A 17,584-nucleotide genomic window follows, 5' to 3' on the forward strand; every position below is an offset into this window, starting at 1 on the left:
TACTTGAAATCTAGTAAATTAAAACATAAAAGTGTAGGAATAGCTTTTGGCTTCTTTCCGTCATTGGAATTGCTTGTGTATTGTGGTTTCGCAATTCCTTATTTAAAAAAAGCCCAACTTAACAGAATAACAAATATTCCCATGATATTGTTTGACCCACACAGGCACTTATTTGTTGTGAAATTAACAAAGATCACAAATCAAATAATAAACTTTAAAGAGCTCTTAATGCACTGATCACAAGGATAGATAGCCAAGACAATTGAAAGTCAATAAATACAGACTGTTAGGTAATTCTTACAATGACCCTGTTAAAAGACGTAGTAGCTTAATGATTGCTGCTTAAACTGTTATGGTAACTTTACTTAATGTTAAAGCTGGATAAAAAGTGAGATTTACATCAGATTTTGGTAATGGAGTGCACTTGCACCAACATATAGAATCCTAGAATGGTTTGGGTTGGAAGGGACTGTAAAGATAATCTAATTCCAACCCTCCTGCGATGGGCAGGGACATCCCTCTAGACCACGCTGCCCAAGGCCCATTCCAACCTGACCTGAACACCTCCAGGGGTGGGGCAGCCAGAGCTTCCCTGAGCAACCTGTGCCGGTGCCTCACCACTCTCATTGTGATGAATTTCTTTCTAATGTCTAGTCTAAATCTTCTCTAATTTATAACCATTCCCTCTCATCCTGTCACTACAAGCCATTGTACGAAGTCCCTCCCCAGCTTTCCTGTAGCCCCTTCAGGTGCTGGAAGGCCACTGTATGGTCTTCCTGGAGCCTTCTCTTCTCCAGGCTGAACAACCCCAACTCTCTCAACCTGTCCTCGTACGGGAGGTGCTCCAGCCCTCTGATCGTCTTCATAGCCCTCCTCTGGACCCATTCCAACAGTTCCTTATCCTTCTTATATTGAGGATTCCAGAACTGGACACAGTACTCCAGGTGGGCTCTCACAAGAACAGAATAGAGAGGCAAAATGACCTCCCTTGACCTGCTGGCCTCGCTTCTTTTGATGCAGCCCAGGATACAGTTGGTCTTCTGGGTTGGGAGTGTCTGTTGCTGGCTCATGTTGAGTTTCTCATCAATAAGCAAGTATAAGTATGTACAAGTGCATGAGTGCACATCTTAAAGAAAAATACAAATGAAGATATTGCCAACTCTTCATTTGTTTTGAGTTTGTGAAAGGACTTAGGACTCCCTATAAGTAATGAGTAGAACATGAACTCCCATTGCAATGCTGTGACTAAAGAAGCTACTGAAGCATCCTACCAATAGGCATCTTTGATAGGAATAACAATCGCCATTGCTTGCAAAAGAAATCACTCCCTTTTTTCTTTCAGGCTTTGTTAGTAGCCGTTTTACCACAGACATCAAGTTCAAACGTAGAGAAAGGGTATTAATCATTGTAGACATGTCAGGTCTGGCTTGCATTTTTTTTTTTTGAGAGCAAAAACTGTAGAATGTCTTTCCAGAGAGAAATTGAATTCCCAGATACTCAATGGGAAGGCACAGAAAGAGAGAATTAATATAAATGAATCTGGCAGAGTAAAGCTAATCGTATTAGGCATTAAATGAAGGTGATATATGAACAGAGGGATAAAAACTTTTTTTAAGGCCAGTGCTGAACTGAGTGAAAGGAATCATTCTGCAATTAACAAGGTTGCAAAATTTGTCTGTTTCATGATAACTAATTACTTGCAGCCCACAGATATTATCCTAAATAGTAATTCAACCATCACAGCAAAATGGGTTTGTCACCCTTAGGCTAATATAATGCTTGCATATACAAGCAAGATTTATATTCAGAAGAAGGACAGAGTTGGTATTATAGCTGGATAAGCATTATTCAAAAATTAGTAGGATACTCTGTCCAGTTTTAAGCTATGGACAACAAAGGCACCAATCAAAGCTGCAGTAGCCTCCTTTGTGGTAGTGAGAGCTAAGGAATAGACAATCACGTGCATCATGAGATGGTGTCAGGCAAGAGGCTAAGATGGTGAAGGAAGTGAAGAATTTTCTTCTGAAATGAGTCCCTTACATTGTGTTCTGAACTACGTCAAAAATACTTTGAATAGCAACTTCCACATGAAAACATTCAGATTGCCTTTTGTGGCTGACCGGGTTAAATGCTTTATGCAGCATTGGAATTGTGTGATAATTGACAAAACAGCTAGAAGTGCTTCAGTTCCAAGAAATACTGTGAGAAAATGCAAGGGATAATTGAAAAAGAGTCTTTCTAAAGTTGTGCTTACCAGGGACGCCACACGCCTTGTGCACCATTTCAAGCTTTTTGCCTTTGCACCTTTTAAAAGAAAAACTGTAATACATATGATTTTTTCAAGCCTCTTGCTATGTGTGTTTACTCAGAAAATAATAAAAAGACTTCTAAGCAGTAACCTTTCATTTGTATTGAAAAACCACAGAAACAGAGGAATCTTCTGTAAATCTCAATGGTGCTTCCAACCCCAATCTCCATCTTGTTCTGTAAATTCACTACTTTGTTGACACCCTTGCTAATCTGCTCTTGGCTCTTTTCCAGCCATTGCTTAAAAACCTTGGCAGCTGCCAGCCACAGAATTCCTTTCTTTCCTCCTCAGAGTCTTGGAAGCCTTTGAAGTCTCCTTTAACCAGTTGGGCATTCCCCAGTGAGCGAATAATATATTCTCTGCATTTGTCTGTGGCTGTTCTTGAATTACTGTATTTTTATTTTTTTATAAATTGCTTATGAAGAAATGCACAAAGTGAATTTTATCATACAGTTCAGTTTTAGTTTTGTTGTTACATGGCAAAATTGAGTAGAAATCCACGGCAAAATGAAGCTTCTGTACTTTCCAAATCATAAGATAAAGTCATTACTGTACGGAAGAAGTTTTCTGCCTCAGAAGAATGTTGTTAGCTTTTGAAAAGGCTCCTGAATGTGTTACACCACATAACATTTTATCCTTGGCTGTTTATTGAGATTATGACTATTAATTTCCTATTCAAGAAGAGACATTGGGATCCAGGTGTCCTGTCTTGTAAATATTTTTTAATTTCAGCATTTTCCATAGGGGATTAGTAGTTTTAGGAATATTAAATTGGCACAGATTTCAGTCTTCCTTATAGACAGATGAGATAATAGTTCAAATGATTCTGCCCTCAATGAAGTATGGACAGCAATGTGAATTCTTGTTTTCTTCTGCTTGTCCTGCATGCAGAGAAAGATTTTTCGAGACTGGAACAAGAACAAGCTACAGCACAACCTTTCCTGGCTCCAGAGGTAGTTTGGGGACATTTGAGCCAGAAGGTGCTGCTGGGAATTGAGAGTCCCTTGGATTTTTGCAGGAACTTGCAGAGGAGAAATTGCAGAACTACAGGCATGCTCTTCATACTATTGCAATGTGAGGAGTTGTGAGGAGAGAAATGTTACAGCTGTTCAGAGGAAAGGTTATTAGGAACCTAATACACAAATCTGTTGGAAGTACTGTTCATTGATGAGCTTCATGTTTTTGTTTATGTACTTTTCAGGTGGCTCTCAAGTGGTAGAGCTGCTAGTGTGACCTTGACACCATTAAAATTCTTGATGTGTTTGGCTCAATATTTTATAGTTTCTTATTTCATCACTGACACCAATATACTGAATTATGTATGCAAGATTAATACAAAACATAACTGGCTTTCATCTCTTGTGAGAAACAGAGTTTGGAAAAAATGAGTAGGTGCTTACCTCCTGACTGTGCTGCAGGTTCTACCACTGCTTTGAACGCTGACATTGCATCTGCAGTGAATTCTTACCCATAGAGTCATCAGTCATCAGAAATTAACATTCAGTTAGACACGAGACTTTACATGGATATCTTCATGTAGAAAATAGTTGCTAGATTGAGCATCACCACAAGCGCAACTGGTTTTGATTTGTGTTTGAATATGAACTGTTCTAAACTGTGGAAAGGGAAAGCATGAGGGTGCTGTTTCTTGTGGCAAAACCAGAACAGAAGCAATTTGGATGCTTTTATAATATTGAAATTAAAATGATAACTTTTTTGTTGAATGACTTCATTCTTAATTACACAGGTGTATAGTCACCTTTCTGGACACTAAACTTATGAAGTTGTATGTAGTATCATAAGGATGTTCTAACTATTTATAGAGTTATGGGTGGAGTATTAAGATACATTTTGCTCTCTTACGTGGTTCTGGGTTTTTCAGTTGTCCTGGGAATTTTCAAGTTGGCTATGAGGGAAAGTTAAGGCAAAACCAGTTTCCTTTGGGTTTGCTCTAGTTGGTAAAGAAAAAAAAATCAAATGCCTTTTATATTTGAAAGGGCTCTTCCTGTTCTTCCACTCTGCATCCTTCCTTCTTGTCCAGGCTGGAGCAATTTTCAGCACTGTAGTGTTGGGCGTGCTTGTTGAGAACAGACCTTAACAGAATGATTTGTACTTAAGTGTCTTACAAGGTTTTATTATGCTTTTCTCCTTAGAGCTCACACAAATTGAGGACCCACGGGAGCAATGGAGAAGGGAGCAGGAACGTATGCTAAAGGAATATTTAATAGTTGCCCAGGAGGCACTCAATGCCAAGAAAGAGATTTACCAAATAAAGCAGCAGCGTTTTGAACTAGCCCAAGAAGAATATCAGCAATTGCACAAAATGTGTGAGGATGACAGCCGTTCTTATGCCAGCTGTGAGTTTACTAGTCTTTTTTTTATTTACCCACCTACCTTTCACAATATGGTTTGAGAAATAATGTGAAGTGTTTCCATCACCTGGTTCGCCTCTGAATGAAGATCCTGACTACAGAACTGAGGTGCTATCTTTAGGCCCTGCTGTTTAGGGGCTTCCATTTCTGTTATGTCTACTAGAATATAGCTTTAAAACATTGGACAGTGATATATTCCAGTCAGCATCACTAGCAATCTCGGAGCCAGCTGAAGTGATGCTTTGTTTGAGGCAACAAAGATGAGACTGAATTTTGCTAGACCAGCCACCTACTAGCACTCCTAAATTCATAGATTATTCCACCCTTGACGTGGGGGCAGGGAGGTGCATCAGCTTAGGGGTAGCCTTCTATGGATTCATAGTCAGTTTATCAGCTTTATACAGAATTAAGGATAAGGTGTTGTGGTTAAAAGTACCTCTGACCACAAAGAAGGAAGTGGTGTTTCATTAGCGTGCCTCACTCTTGAATGCCAGCCTCTGATCCTAATGCTGGTAGTGTAGGTACTAGAGCCTTGATTTCCTGCCCTTTTCATTCTTCAGATATTGCTGGTAGCTTGGAGGAGGTGTTATGCTTTTTCTGAAATCTGAAGGAAAAGGTGTCTTTACTGAAGAGTCAAAGAAGTGCGTCAAATGGATATACCCCCTAGCTGTGTGGAAATACAGTGGAGTTTCACTAGCGGCTTTTGAGTGACTGCTGTGTGTACAGTGGTGGGATTTGCTGGTAAATACCAAATACTTGATAAGTAAGGGAAGCTCTACTTAGCCGTTTCTGAAAATGTTAAAGAAACGTGACTGGGGCAGCACATTTGAAGCAGGCATCTGGATAGTAGTGTTTAGCAACAGATCAGTGGTATTTATTAATCCAAGGTAATTCATTTGTATGCCAAAGTCCTGAATAAAAGGTGTTCTAGTGCTGTCTTGGCCAAGTATTCTTTCTATTGAACTTGGATTATCTCATATTTTTGATTAGTTTTAGATGTAAGTGTTCTGTCATTTAGTTTGTGACATAACTGAACAGCTGTGACTAGTTTCCTTTCTCCCTGTTATTTTGAAATTTCTTAAGAATTATTAAGAGAGATTATTTTTTTATTAAGGAATAATTTTTTATAAAGAAATTATTATTTTAAGAATGTTTAACTACATTTAGAGACTTGGAACAGGGTAAAAGACAATATCAGTATTTTTTTTAGGTTATGAAATCAAAATTTCCATTTATTACAATATTTTTCTAGAAGCACAGACCTTTTTTTAAAATTTGCAGTAGTTCTATGGGATACTTTGAATTACTTCACATGTATGTACAGAAAAATGTCTGTTTTTCATGTTTTTAGAGCTCTTGGAAAAACAGGTCCCTTGAATCAGTAAAAAATATGACTGAAAAAGATAACCTCCCAATTTTGTCAATAGCGTGAATGCAAATGTTATGTCAGTTAACTTATGTTTCTGGATCTTCTGATAGTTTGGTTTTTTTTTAAGGTATGTCTGTGCTGTAAAATCATTTAAATAAAACCTTTCACTTGTTTTGAGGTGAAAAATATTTTAATTTTCTACACATGTCTTAATATATTTTATATTGCATCCGTGTTGAGAAATAGGACTGGCTGGTTAGTCAGATGATATATTTAAAATAAAAAAGTATCCCTTTGGAGATTAATCATGCTGTCAACTCAAGATTCTCCAAGGCTCCTCCACTTGTTTTCCATAATTTGACTCCTCCGTCCCACTCTGGGATTCTAATTCAACTGCAGTTAGATGGACAAAATTGAGTGGTTACACTGTGAATATTCCTGCCTCTACCAGCACTTGTCTCAATCTGTTTCATTAAAAGAACGAAAACTTCACAATCTGTTTTCCTTCTCTTTATTTGTGGGTGCTGCCATTGACTCAGTGTCGTGTGCTCGTGAGTGGGAGGTGATGTGAGCTCAGCGGTTGTGGGTTGGCAGGGAGGTGTCCATGCAGCAGTTTTGTGACTCAGTTGTGATCAGCACTGTTTTAAAAAAAAAACAACAACAAACAAACCCAAAATCCATAGAAAATCCTGGATTTAGAGAATTAGTCCAGGCCTGGCAACTCATTTTGGCAAGTTCCTGCATGCTTGATGTGACCTTGGTGTTGCAGTATTCTTTCGAGAGTCGAAAGGCTCAGCACAACACATTGATATGGGTTTCAAAGCAGCAGCCTGCAGCTCTACAAAAAGATGGTAGGGCTAACAGTGCAACCCCATCTACTCACATACCAGGCATTTTTCAGTGGGCCAGTGCTGCTGTGAATGGCTCACTCAATAAATCATGGTTGATCCTGCCCAGCCTATCCTTTAGGACCTTTACTTCATCTGTCTAGGCTTTAGCCTGTAATGCCACAGCTTGAAATCATTGCCTGACTCTAGATACACAGTGTTAAGAGCTCACTTGCCAGAAGCTGGTCTGTATGTTGTTCCCTAGGCTATTGCTTTAGGAGGCAACTTCTCTCTGTAGCTGATTGAATTTTTTTCTGATGATAGGTTTGGTTTGTTTTTTTTTTACTTTAGTCCCTATCATACTGTTAATTCAACATACCTAGGAAGCAGTTAGCAATGAATATTACACAAACGGCTTGCACCAGTTAATGCCACCATCCTGTCATGGAAGCTGGTTGATTTTCAGAAATATGCAGTGCTGCTATATACAGTTTCCGTTGTTGTTCAATACAAAAAAAAAATTCAATCAGGCCGAAGTTAATTCTTCAGTTATACATTAGCACAGAGAATTATTTTAAAACCTAGTGACTTCTAACATACAGAGTTAATGCAACGGTCTGTTAAATAGTACCACAGCTTAACAAGTGTATTAAATAAGACAAAATAATGTAAAATGCTGTTTTCCATCTGTTTAGCATTCTCTGGATTTTCAACTAATACCAAATATGACCCATATCAGATTAAAGCAGAAATAGCCAGCCGCCGTGACAGAGTGAGTAATCTTTTTTTCATTTTTTAAAAATATGAATTAGGCGTGGGAAGGGAGGGGGCCTATGTGTTTTCCTTTTACCTTAACATTTACACCGAGTGTTGCATACATTTTAGAAATATAATATTAAAAACTGCTTTTGTACTCTGACCTTGTGCTCTATTAAAATGAGTTGGTGCTTACTGCATTTCACTGACTTGCAGAGTAATGCTTTTTCCATGTTAACAGGGGTAAAGATTTTTGTCACGGATGTTAGCCAGCCATTTAGAAATTGCTTTCTGTGTGCAAACTGCCATAAGTAGTAAATACTCTGCAGCCAAATTCTTTAAGTGCAGTTCAAACCCACTGTCTTAATGTTTTACCCATTTACCTGTTTTCAGTAGGGTTCTAAGGATGTCATTGAACTCCAGATTTAGGTATTTATTTGGAAATCTGTCTGCGTTTCAATAGGCATATTGGCCAAATAGAATGTTTTAACTGATTTGGCCAGAGCTCCCCTATGAAAGGAAGGAAGTTAAAGCATTCTGACAGTGATAGGCAGTTCTGTAATAAAAACGTTCCATTTTAAATTATTTTTAAAAAACCAGAGTAGTGCTTTTGGTACTGTCTTTGCTGAAGGAAGAATAGTTGACTTGAATTTCTCCCACGTGGCTTTAGCAAAGACTTGAAGTCTGCATGTTGGTTTCAAGCAAATTGATATAGCAGTTGTAAACAATTATAAAAAGCGGTTCATAATATTAAGCTGTAGAAACTATTTATAGATTGTATGTTTCTCTTTGTTGGTGGATAAAATGGAATTTAGCATGCCAGGCCCTCAGCTCACAAAATAAATAAAAAAATACTTATCTTTGCTTGTTAGTATTTCATTTTTATTGTAGTGACCAGTTTTCACATGAATCCCTCTGAAAATAAATCCTGTTCACTGCCCTTCAAAGGCATTTATTCTATCCATATATGCTTACCACAAGCCGACTAGTGTTTGCTAATTTTACGTACTCTGTAAGTCAGTGTATTCTAAACTAGAAAATAAGCCTTGTTTGTTTAAATAATGTTTGAAGAAAATAAACAAGGTGTTCACTTATATGACTATTTATCTCTGCTTTTGCATCTTAAAGCAAAATGGTCTCCTAAGTGTATAAGATAGTCTGTTCAACTGAATATGTGCATAGGCCTTGAGCTGTTTGAGGTAATAGAACAAAATATAAAGTGTTTGTGTTAATTAGATTAAACAATAGGAAGAAATTCTTCACGATCAGGGTGGTGAGGCACTGTTGTAGGTTGCCCAGGGAAGTTGTGAATGCCCCATCCCTGGAGGTGTTCAAGGCTGGGCTGGATGGGGCCTTGAGCAGCCTAGTCCAGTGGAGAGAGTCCCTGCCCATTGCAGTGGGATTGGAACTGGATGATCTTTAAGGTCCCTTCCAACCCAAACCATTTGATGATCCTAGTGGTGCATTATTTCAGTTTATTTTTTTTAAGTGTTGAAAAAGTTGGTGAGGGTATAGGAGACTTGTGGGAGCTGATGCAATGAATTTTGAGGAAGGAGCAAGAACACTTGGGGAAAGGAGGGCCATGCACGATGGTGGGACTCTGGCAGTCCTTGTTTGCATCCTGGAATTGTTGTGAAGCCCCTCACTCTTGGAGCAGAGCTGAAAAAGTAAGCCTGTGTCTGGACATGTAGGAATTTTCTTTTACTCTTTTTTTTCTTTCAGTAGTAGTTTTATCAAATATTGACACACATGCAAGAAGCAAGAGTGGTTCAGGTAAATTTTAGAAATAGAACCAAGTTTGATAGCTTGAGAAGAGAGCTTTTTTCCTTCCGTGCTTGCCCCTCTTTGGGCCCTCTGTTCAGTCTTATGCCTCACCACCAGACGCTGAAGCACTTCTACCCATTTGTCTGTAGTCCGTTGAACCTTCCCCCCTCCATTACCTTAAGGTATCTATCAACTTTGGAAGGCGAGAAGCTATTCCATTGCAGATAGCACTCTTCTAACCTATTCAGGTAGCTGTTTTCATAAAACAACAAAAATATGGTTTTGGAGGCATCTTTGTGGCACTTTTGATTTATGGTTGCTAATTGGATCATGGTAATTGGTGGGGGGTCTGAGAGGGCAGGATGATATGAAAATAAATATAAAAAATCATGCGGCCATTTCTGGGAGAGACACCAGTTCTGTTGTCAGTGATCTTGTTTTCCCAGATTGAAACATTAACAGCATTGAATGCTCAGTCGATTTTTTTAAGTCGATTAAAGAGTTGAAGACAGTTGAGAGGTGTCTATCTGCTACAAGGGAAGAAGGAGAATAGTATGGATTGAAGCTTGCTAGCTGTAAGCATAAGCTACCGGAGATACACTAATAGAATAGATGAGGAAATTGATACTTTGAAAGTTGAATGTTGTGACTGGTCTTTGGGTTTTATGATATTTCAGAAAGTCTTGTGTTAGTTTAATGTAAATTTTAAAGCAAAAAAAAAGAGAATTTAAAAAGATTGGAAATGATAAATCTAACATAACATTTTGTATTTGAAAACTGTTAACTATTTATTATGAAAGTTTGTTACATATTACTTTAAATTCTGTTGTTATATTTAGCTTTCTAGGCTAAAACGAGAATTGGCACAGATGAAGCAGGAGCTGCAATATAAGGAAAAAGGAGTGGAAACTCTGCAAGAGTAAGTTAAGAGTTTGTGAGAGGATATTTTTTTCTTTATTCGACTTGGAATGACTTTCTTAGAAATCCTTTGCCAAAAAAAACCCCAAAACGTTGAAACCTCTTAATTGCTTTGCTTCAAAGTTTCTGCTGTGATAGTGGTGTGGGGTGAGAACAGTGTGAAATGATGGAAGAGGGGTTGGACAGAATAGATTGAAATGGTGATTTCATAGATCCTCATGCAAAAACAGTTTTATAGGCCCTGTTCTTTAACTCTTCCTGAAAATGTTGTCAAGGTGGAAGTAGATATTTGAAATATTTTCCAATTATTTTCTGGAGATACCTGCTCTCTAGAGCACAGCCAGAAGCATCATGCAGTACATTAGTTTTCCTGTGAACAGTACTGGGGCTTTCTGGCTGGGCACAAAACCTCTCCTGGGGCAGAGGTTGTACACCACACTGCTTGTTCATTTTACCTCACGGTAGGGCCATCTCATTCTGCACAGTATAGCTTACCTGTGTTTGTACTGTAAATCTGATGGTCTGTGGGACTTTGGATTTTGTTGCATGTATGCAGAATGCAACGTAAACGTGACTCCTTGCTCCCTCCCTGTGAGGAAATGTAGCTCAGGGCAATTTGCCACTGCTCCCAGGGCTATTAGGCAGCCTGTATTCTGTTTCCTTTGTGCTCCGTGGTGGCAAAGGTTGTGAACTGTTTTGGTGATCCTCTCCTTGTCACTCTTCCTGCAGGCAATCAGATAGGAACTGAGTGACTTCCATCTCTGTGCTGCTTAGTCATCTACACACGTAGCTCATAGGTGGGATGCCCAGTGGGATAGGCAGAGAGGTTGCCAGGCCATGCAAAGACAGCAGGTAAACACAGGTAGTTGCGACTTCAAGATCTGTTCAACAAAGCCAGGGGATCAACTGCTTGTTGAACGGCTCTTGGATTTGCCTTGGACATTTGGCCATGCATTTAGAAATCTTGGCCATTTTTTCAGCATGCCTGTGAACGAACTGCCTGATGCAGGCACTTCCTGAAAAAGTTGGAACCGTTGCGTGTCTAATGTATTTTACAGTGTATGTATGGTATCTGTGGAAATATTTTTGAAGCTTTGGATTTGTGGTGCCACAGAGCATGGGCGCACACTTTTCCTTCAGGAACCCTGGCAAAGTTCCAGGAATCCCAAGCAATTAGGTTATTTATTTTCCAACTTTGATTTTGATTAGCGTTACATTAACAAAATGATATAAAGGGAAATACTCAGCTTCTACTTTGCAAGGAGAGGGAGTAGCTGATGTACTTCATATTGGTTTGTTTGTTTTGGTTTTATTTAAGCTTAAAAGGTTCTTTTGTTTTATAATACATTTTAAAAGCTTTAGAGAAGCCAACTTATTCAACTGAACTCCTTTGGCAGATAGAATCTAATCATTTTCAGACACAAATATATATTTTTATTGACTACATGAAGCATTTAGAGATAGTTAAGGGAATTGTCAATGTTAGATATTAACTGAAAACTAGTCAGGTAAAGCACTCACTGTATTGAAACAACAAATATTTTAAGGGTTATTTTAAGTGTAGTCAACACTTTAGGATAGTGGCCTAGATACGTAAGCAGTGACAGAATGAAGCAATTTTGTCTTAAGATTCTTAATCATATTTTCTTTAAGTGAGTAAGAATTACCTTCCCTTTTCTACTTTATTTGTTTTCCTTTTCATGATTATTCGGTTATTTTAAGGGTATAGGTTCAATTGCTTTATAAAAGGATTAACTACTTGACTAGGATGATGAAAGTATTTGAAGGCCATGTGAAACTCAAGATTGTTTTAATTAATATAATTCATTTAAGATAGTCCAGCAAAGTAGTGCAATTTCTTGAAAAGTAAAGTCTGCAAATGATTAAGAATATAAATGTTAGTCTTGGATTTTAGCCCAAGTGAATTTGCCTATACTCCAGGATGTGGGTATAGGAGAGATATTCAAGAGAGGAATTGTTTTAAAGCATATCTGAATAGTCAGTGGTCACTCTAATCACCCAGTTCAAGTGTGACAATGCAGTGCTTTGGTGCTGCTCCTTACTGCTGTTGCTACAATCACTCTCTGATGTGCTGAGGGGTATTTGTTGTTACTAGCTGAGGCTGGGGAGAATGTTTCGCCTGTGCATTATCTGGGATTGCAATGAATTTCTGTCACTATTTGTGCCCTTCTGTGCTCTGTTCTCTACAGTGACTTCTTCACTTGTGAACCAGGAGCTTGTGGGTTTTGTTTTGTTTTGATTTTAAGTAATTTTATGATTGCCATCCTGGTAAGATGCGTGCTTTCTTTTGAGTATTTTGCTTCTAGTAGGAAGTGAGCCAATTTGTACTTGCACTGTCTAACAACTGAAGAGAGAAGTTTCTTCAGCCTTCTTGTGTAGTCAGCAGACAGATCAGGCTAAAACAGTAACTGCTCTGGGTTGTCCCTGGGTGATCTCTCCCCTGCTGCTTGTATTTGTTGGGAGAAAAGAGTCACTCAAGTCAAGCGCCAAAGCTGTAGTTTTTTACTTTTTGCATATCCACAAAGTGAGTGTACTGTCTGAAAAGAAATCAAGCATTCCTTCTTTGAAACAAAAATTCTGGGATTTCCCCCTCCCCACTTTTTTTTTTTTTTAAATAAAAAAACTTTCTTATATCTTAGATTTTCCCTTTTTGTTACCTTTTCTAAATTTTTGGTCTGCTTAACTTTTTTTTTCCTTTCTATGCTAGATCAAATCTTTCATTAACTGCCAAACTAGAACGGCATGCTTCCCGTTCAGCTCTTTTAAAGCCATATTCTTCACTTTATTTCAAGTACAAGCCAAGAGCAATACCAGGAGCTGTCACTTTGGGCTTTACATCTGGCTGATTGTTTGCTTTCAAAGTCTGACTGGAATGGCATTATGAGCAGGTATCAAAACCTGGCTTCATGCGACTCCTTCTGCAACCTCTGCTGGGTATAACTTTCAGAGAAGAGACAAATTTTATGGTGAAGGTGATTAGGTTCCTCATTATTTCCATCATTTTATGTTGCCGTTTGACTCGGATGCCTTTGTCAAATGTAAATCTCTTACATTGACAATTTCCACATACAGTGTCTGCCTTGGACTGTGTTTTGTTTTCTGATATTTTTTAATTTTAATGAAATGACTTAGCCATCTTTGAGGAGAATAAACAAAGAAACAAACCCACAAAGCAACTAGAGTGAAGTGGAGTTTTGTGTGTGGGAGAGAGGATTGAAGGGTTTTTTAATAGCTCTACAACTCCACCACAGTCAGAATTCCAAATTTTGTAGTGCTGCAGCTTTTTCTTAGGGCTGTATTTTCGACAGCAATTCAGCAGTTGTGTGGTAAGCTTTTGGACATCAGAATCTGCCTTTGCCTGCTGGAGACTTTCTAGAGCTCACCGTTTAAAACCTACGAAGATCCTCCGCTGCGTGACATGGTGTTCCTCGCCACCACTGGAACCTTTGCCCTGGAGTGCAGCTGATATTGTTGTAGTCCAGAATTACAGGGTTAAAGATGAGTCTTTCCTGGAACAAAATCCTTCCTCTGACAAGCTGCAGGGACTGAGAATAAGGAGCAGTTCCTCCTCCCCTGTGTTTTCAGTGACCCTTCCACAGGCAGGAATTTTGGAGGAAGAAGGCGTTTAGCAACAAAGGAAATGAAAACTCAGCCAGTTGGCTGTGAGAGCAGAGTGAACACCGAGAGAAGTCGGGAAAGACAAGGAATTAGGACTGACTAAACTATTTGTAGCTACGGACTAGTTTTGAGGATATGAGACCTGACCAAAGCTTTGAAACTAGATTTTAACTCGACTGCAGACATGTGCTTTGGTGAGGATGAGGGGGAGGGACAGGGGGAGTCTTGCGTATTTGAAAGCACGTGAAGGAAAATAGAGGAACAGGGAAACTGCCCTGCAGGACTGAAGCTGTTGCAAGTGTATTAAAAGCCTGTGTACCCTAGAAACATCTCCCTCAGAAAATGTGTACTTTATTCATAGTTTTGTGTATTAGTTGAATGTTCCTTGTATTCATACAAAGGTCGAATCCGTATTTGTATCATGCTATTTTCCATTAATAAAATGGAAGATTCCTGTTAACTTTGTGGCTTTCAAAAGTAGAGCTTTATGAAAGGAGGAAAAAAAATTAACAGACAATAAATAACAAGTAATTTTGTAAGATGCTTAAGGCAGTTTGGGTTGACAGCAATACTGATTTAAGCTCAAATATTTCTGGCAGTAGAAACTTTTTTTCTTTCCTTAAACAAATATCAGTTCATAAGTTGGGCTCCAAAGTGACGTCCAGGAACATAAATATGTGGGTAACTGGACAAAAATGTGGTTAAAATTAAATTATTTCCTTTTCCTGAAATGCCACCTTGGACCTGGCAAACAATATAATGAGCAGTTGTGTAGGAGACACTTTCTGGTCTAATACTTGGGTGGAATCTATGTTCGTAACATTAATGTAACCTTCAGATAAAACCACGTTATCTTTTTTAAAAAACTGCTAGTGAATTGCATTAGTTGTTTTACCATGATTTTACCTAATCTTTTCAGATTTTTAACTAAAAATTAGTGAAGTCTCAAGTAAACACCTAAAGGGAATCAAAACCAAACAAACAAAAACCTCCAACTTTAATCCACGTGACATTTAAGTTCTTTCTGGTTCTTGAACTAAAAATCATAATATATATAAATGCATATATATATATATGCAACGTGGGGAAGGTTGTGTTTTAAGTAGAAAAGTGAGGTTCAGACTTATTTTGTGTTGTCTCCTAAAGCAGGAACCATCAGAAAAAAACCCAAACAAACCAAAATCGTAGAAACCCAACCTGCTTTTTTTTTTTCCTAAATATTGTGAGTGTCACAATAAAACCACAGGATTGTCATTCAAGCCTTTTAATTTTTCATGTTATTAATTCAGTTTTCAAGCAAGTAATCTGCTACAAGTAGAATTTCACTGACTTTATTTAACTGGCAGAACACACTGAGTGTTGCTGACACTCTTAGCTTAAAACTTTTTAAACTTTTAGTTATTCTTAATATTTTAAATAGTTTGATTATTCTTGTCATATATGTATAGCATAACCTCTCTTCCTACATCTTTTTATAAACTGATATCCTGTCTAATGACTAGTATGTGTTTTATCTTTAATTCTGTTAAACAGAGACACCTTATCCTGGAGATATTTGTCCTTAGCATTGCCTTAGGGATCATTACACATACCATGTTTTTTCTACATACTCACTTTCTGTGCCAGATTAATGGGAAAATGGAAGTTTTCGTATTTTAACAGGGATTTAACACAGTTTTCACTAGTTGCTGTAGGTAGCCTTTTAAAATCTCATAGCTATTTGTTCTAAACCCAAGACTGAATGGTTCTTGTAGTAAGTTCTGCAGAGCCTCTGGTGTTGTTCTTTATCTAGAAATCCCGGCAAACTACCAAGACTATATACTGGACAAGGCTTATGCGTCCTGATCTGTTGTCTATTACTCTTGCAAAGTATTGGAAAAAAAGTTGAAAACTCAGACAGTGGATGTCCCACTTAAGAGAAGATGAGAAGTTTTTATGTCAAGATTGAAATGTTAGTAGTACTTCAGCCTGATGTAGTGAGTAGTACACCTGCTCCTTGCTGAGTTTGCATTTGAAATCTTCTGAGATGATCCCATGTGATGTTCCTCAGAGTGGGACAATGATGTCTTCTAGAAAAGATACTCAGAGATGTCCATAATGGCAGGAAAGCACTTGCAATAAAATGGAAGGAATTAGAAGTTTCTTCCCCAGAAAATGAAATGCCTGTATTAGAAACTTCTAACACGTGACCAGATAGAAGTCCTGGAAGAGATGCTGCAGTGTGTAGTGTTGCATGGAATGTGACAGCTAGAATGCTAGTATCTTTATCTTTTGCGTTATTACTGTCTGTGTAGGTTAGTTTTATATTGATTTTGCTTTTGTGGTGGGAACTAGCCCACAGACATTTCCTATAAGTAAGCTCTGTACTCAGACATTAAAAAGAGGAAAAACTGTTGATTCTGCAGAACCTGGGTAGATAATTACATTGCTTTGTCTTTAGAGCATATTAGGTGCTGTGTTAATTCTACGTAGGGTATCATTTTATTTCTGGAAATAAAGTGGTACATGCATGAACAAGAAGTCTTAAAATGCGTATGCCTTTTCTAGTTGTGTGAAAATTTCCTGAACTTGTCTTAATCTTTTCAACAGGATTGATCGTAAGATGTCAAGTGCTCATACGAATTATAGACTGGATGAAGCACAGGCTATAATGAGTGAGCTTCGAACCATAAGGAAAGCTATATGCACAGGGGAAAAAGAAAGACAGGACCTTATGCAGGTAAAAGATACACTACTGAAAAAGTAGCTGCTAAATGATAATAACCTACCTCTTTTTTCTTGTTTGTATTGGGGTCACTGAGTTCAAATAAGGAAATGGGGTGGCCTAAGCAGAAAAATCAGTTTGATAACTGCCAGTGGCAGGCAGTGTGAAAGAGGTGAGTAGTCATTGTCTGTGCTGTGAATGTAAGACTTCAAATATTTCAATATTTTTTTTGTCTTAGATAAGGTACTGTCCTTACATTTAGATGAACATCTTCATTGAATATAGTTTTCCATTGCTGCTGACTGTATCAAAGACTGCTGTGGAGTAATTATGCAGCATTTTAAAAAAGCTCTTTACGTTTTATGGTACTTGTTTTTCATATTGTTTAATGTCGTCTTGTGTTACCTATAATGAAGTAAGACTGAGAAATTAATGTGCTGGAGTGTTTACTGGTTTGTCTGCTATGTATTTCCTTTTATGAGAATTTCACAGAGATGGATCTTTGTGCCATTATGCCATAGTACCCGTATCAAGACACGAGTTAGTTTAAAATGGTCTTACAAAACCTTCAAAGAGTATGAATAAATACAATGTATACAGAAACCATCTTGCAAGCTTTAGATTATTTTATGAATCAGAGCGCAAGGATTGAGGGGGGAGCTACATGCCTGAGTAGTGATCTAACTTTTGAATGGATTCTCTATCCTGCTCCAAGCTCTCAGTTGCTCTGTCCGCGTTGTCAATTTGATGGAAGTTTGATCAGAGAGCCGTGAACCTCTGCCACCACAGGGACTTCAGCATAGACTTGCCCAAATAAGCTGCAGGTACAGAGGTATCAAGGAGAATTCTCTTCACCCGCCCTTTATGCTGCTATATGGAAAGGCATCTCTGTTACTGAAGATTTTGGGACCATACTAAAGAAATGTT

General features: G+C 38.1%; 1 protein-coding gene across 7 annotated transcripts in view; it reads left to right on the forward strand.

The window, feature by feature from the left end:
* WWC3 (WWC family member 3) overlaps positions 1–17,584 on the forward strand; it is a 106,391-nt gene that overhangs the window by 42,995 nt on the left and 45,812 nt on the right. For all 7 annotated transcript variants that reach the window (XM_054082120.1, XM_054082206.1, XM_054082448.1 and 4 more), the window contains exons 3-6: positions 4,462–4,665; positions 7,572–7,648; positions 10,236–10,315; positions 16,543–16,672. In XM_054082120.1, the coding sequence (XP_053938095.1) occupies positions 4,462–4,665; positions 7,572–7,648; positions 10,236–10,315; positions 16,543–16,672 (491 nt within the window). The remainder of the gene's footprint in view (positions 1–4,461; positions 4,666–7,571; positions 7,649–10,235; positions 10,316–16,542; positions 16,673–17,584) is intronic.

The sequence above is a fragment of the Cuculus canorus genome, chromosome 1, assembly GCF_017976375.1.
Source record: "Cuculus canorus isolate bCucCan1 chromosome 1, bCucCan1.pri, whole genome shotgun sequence".
Taxonomy (NCBI): Eukaryota; Metazoa; Chordata; class Aves; order Cuculiformes; family Cuculidae; genus Cuculus; species Cuculus canorus.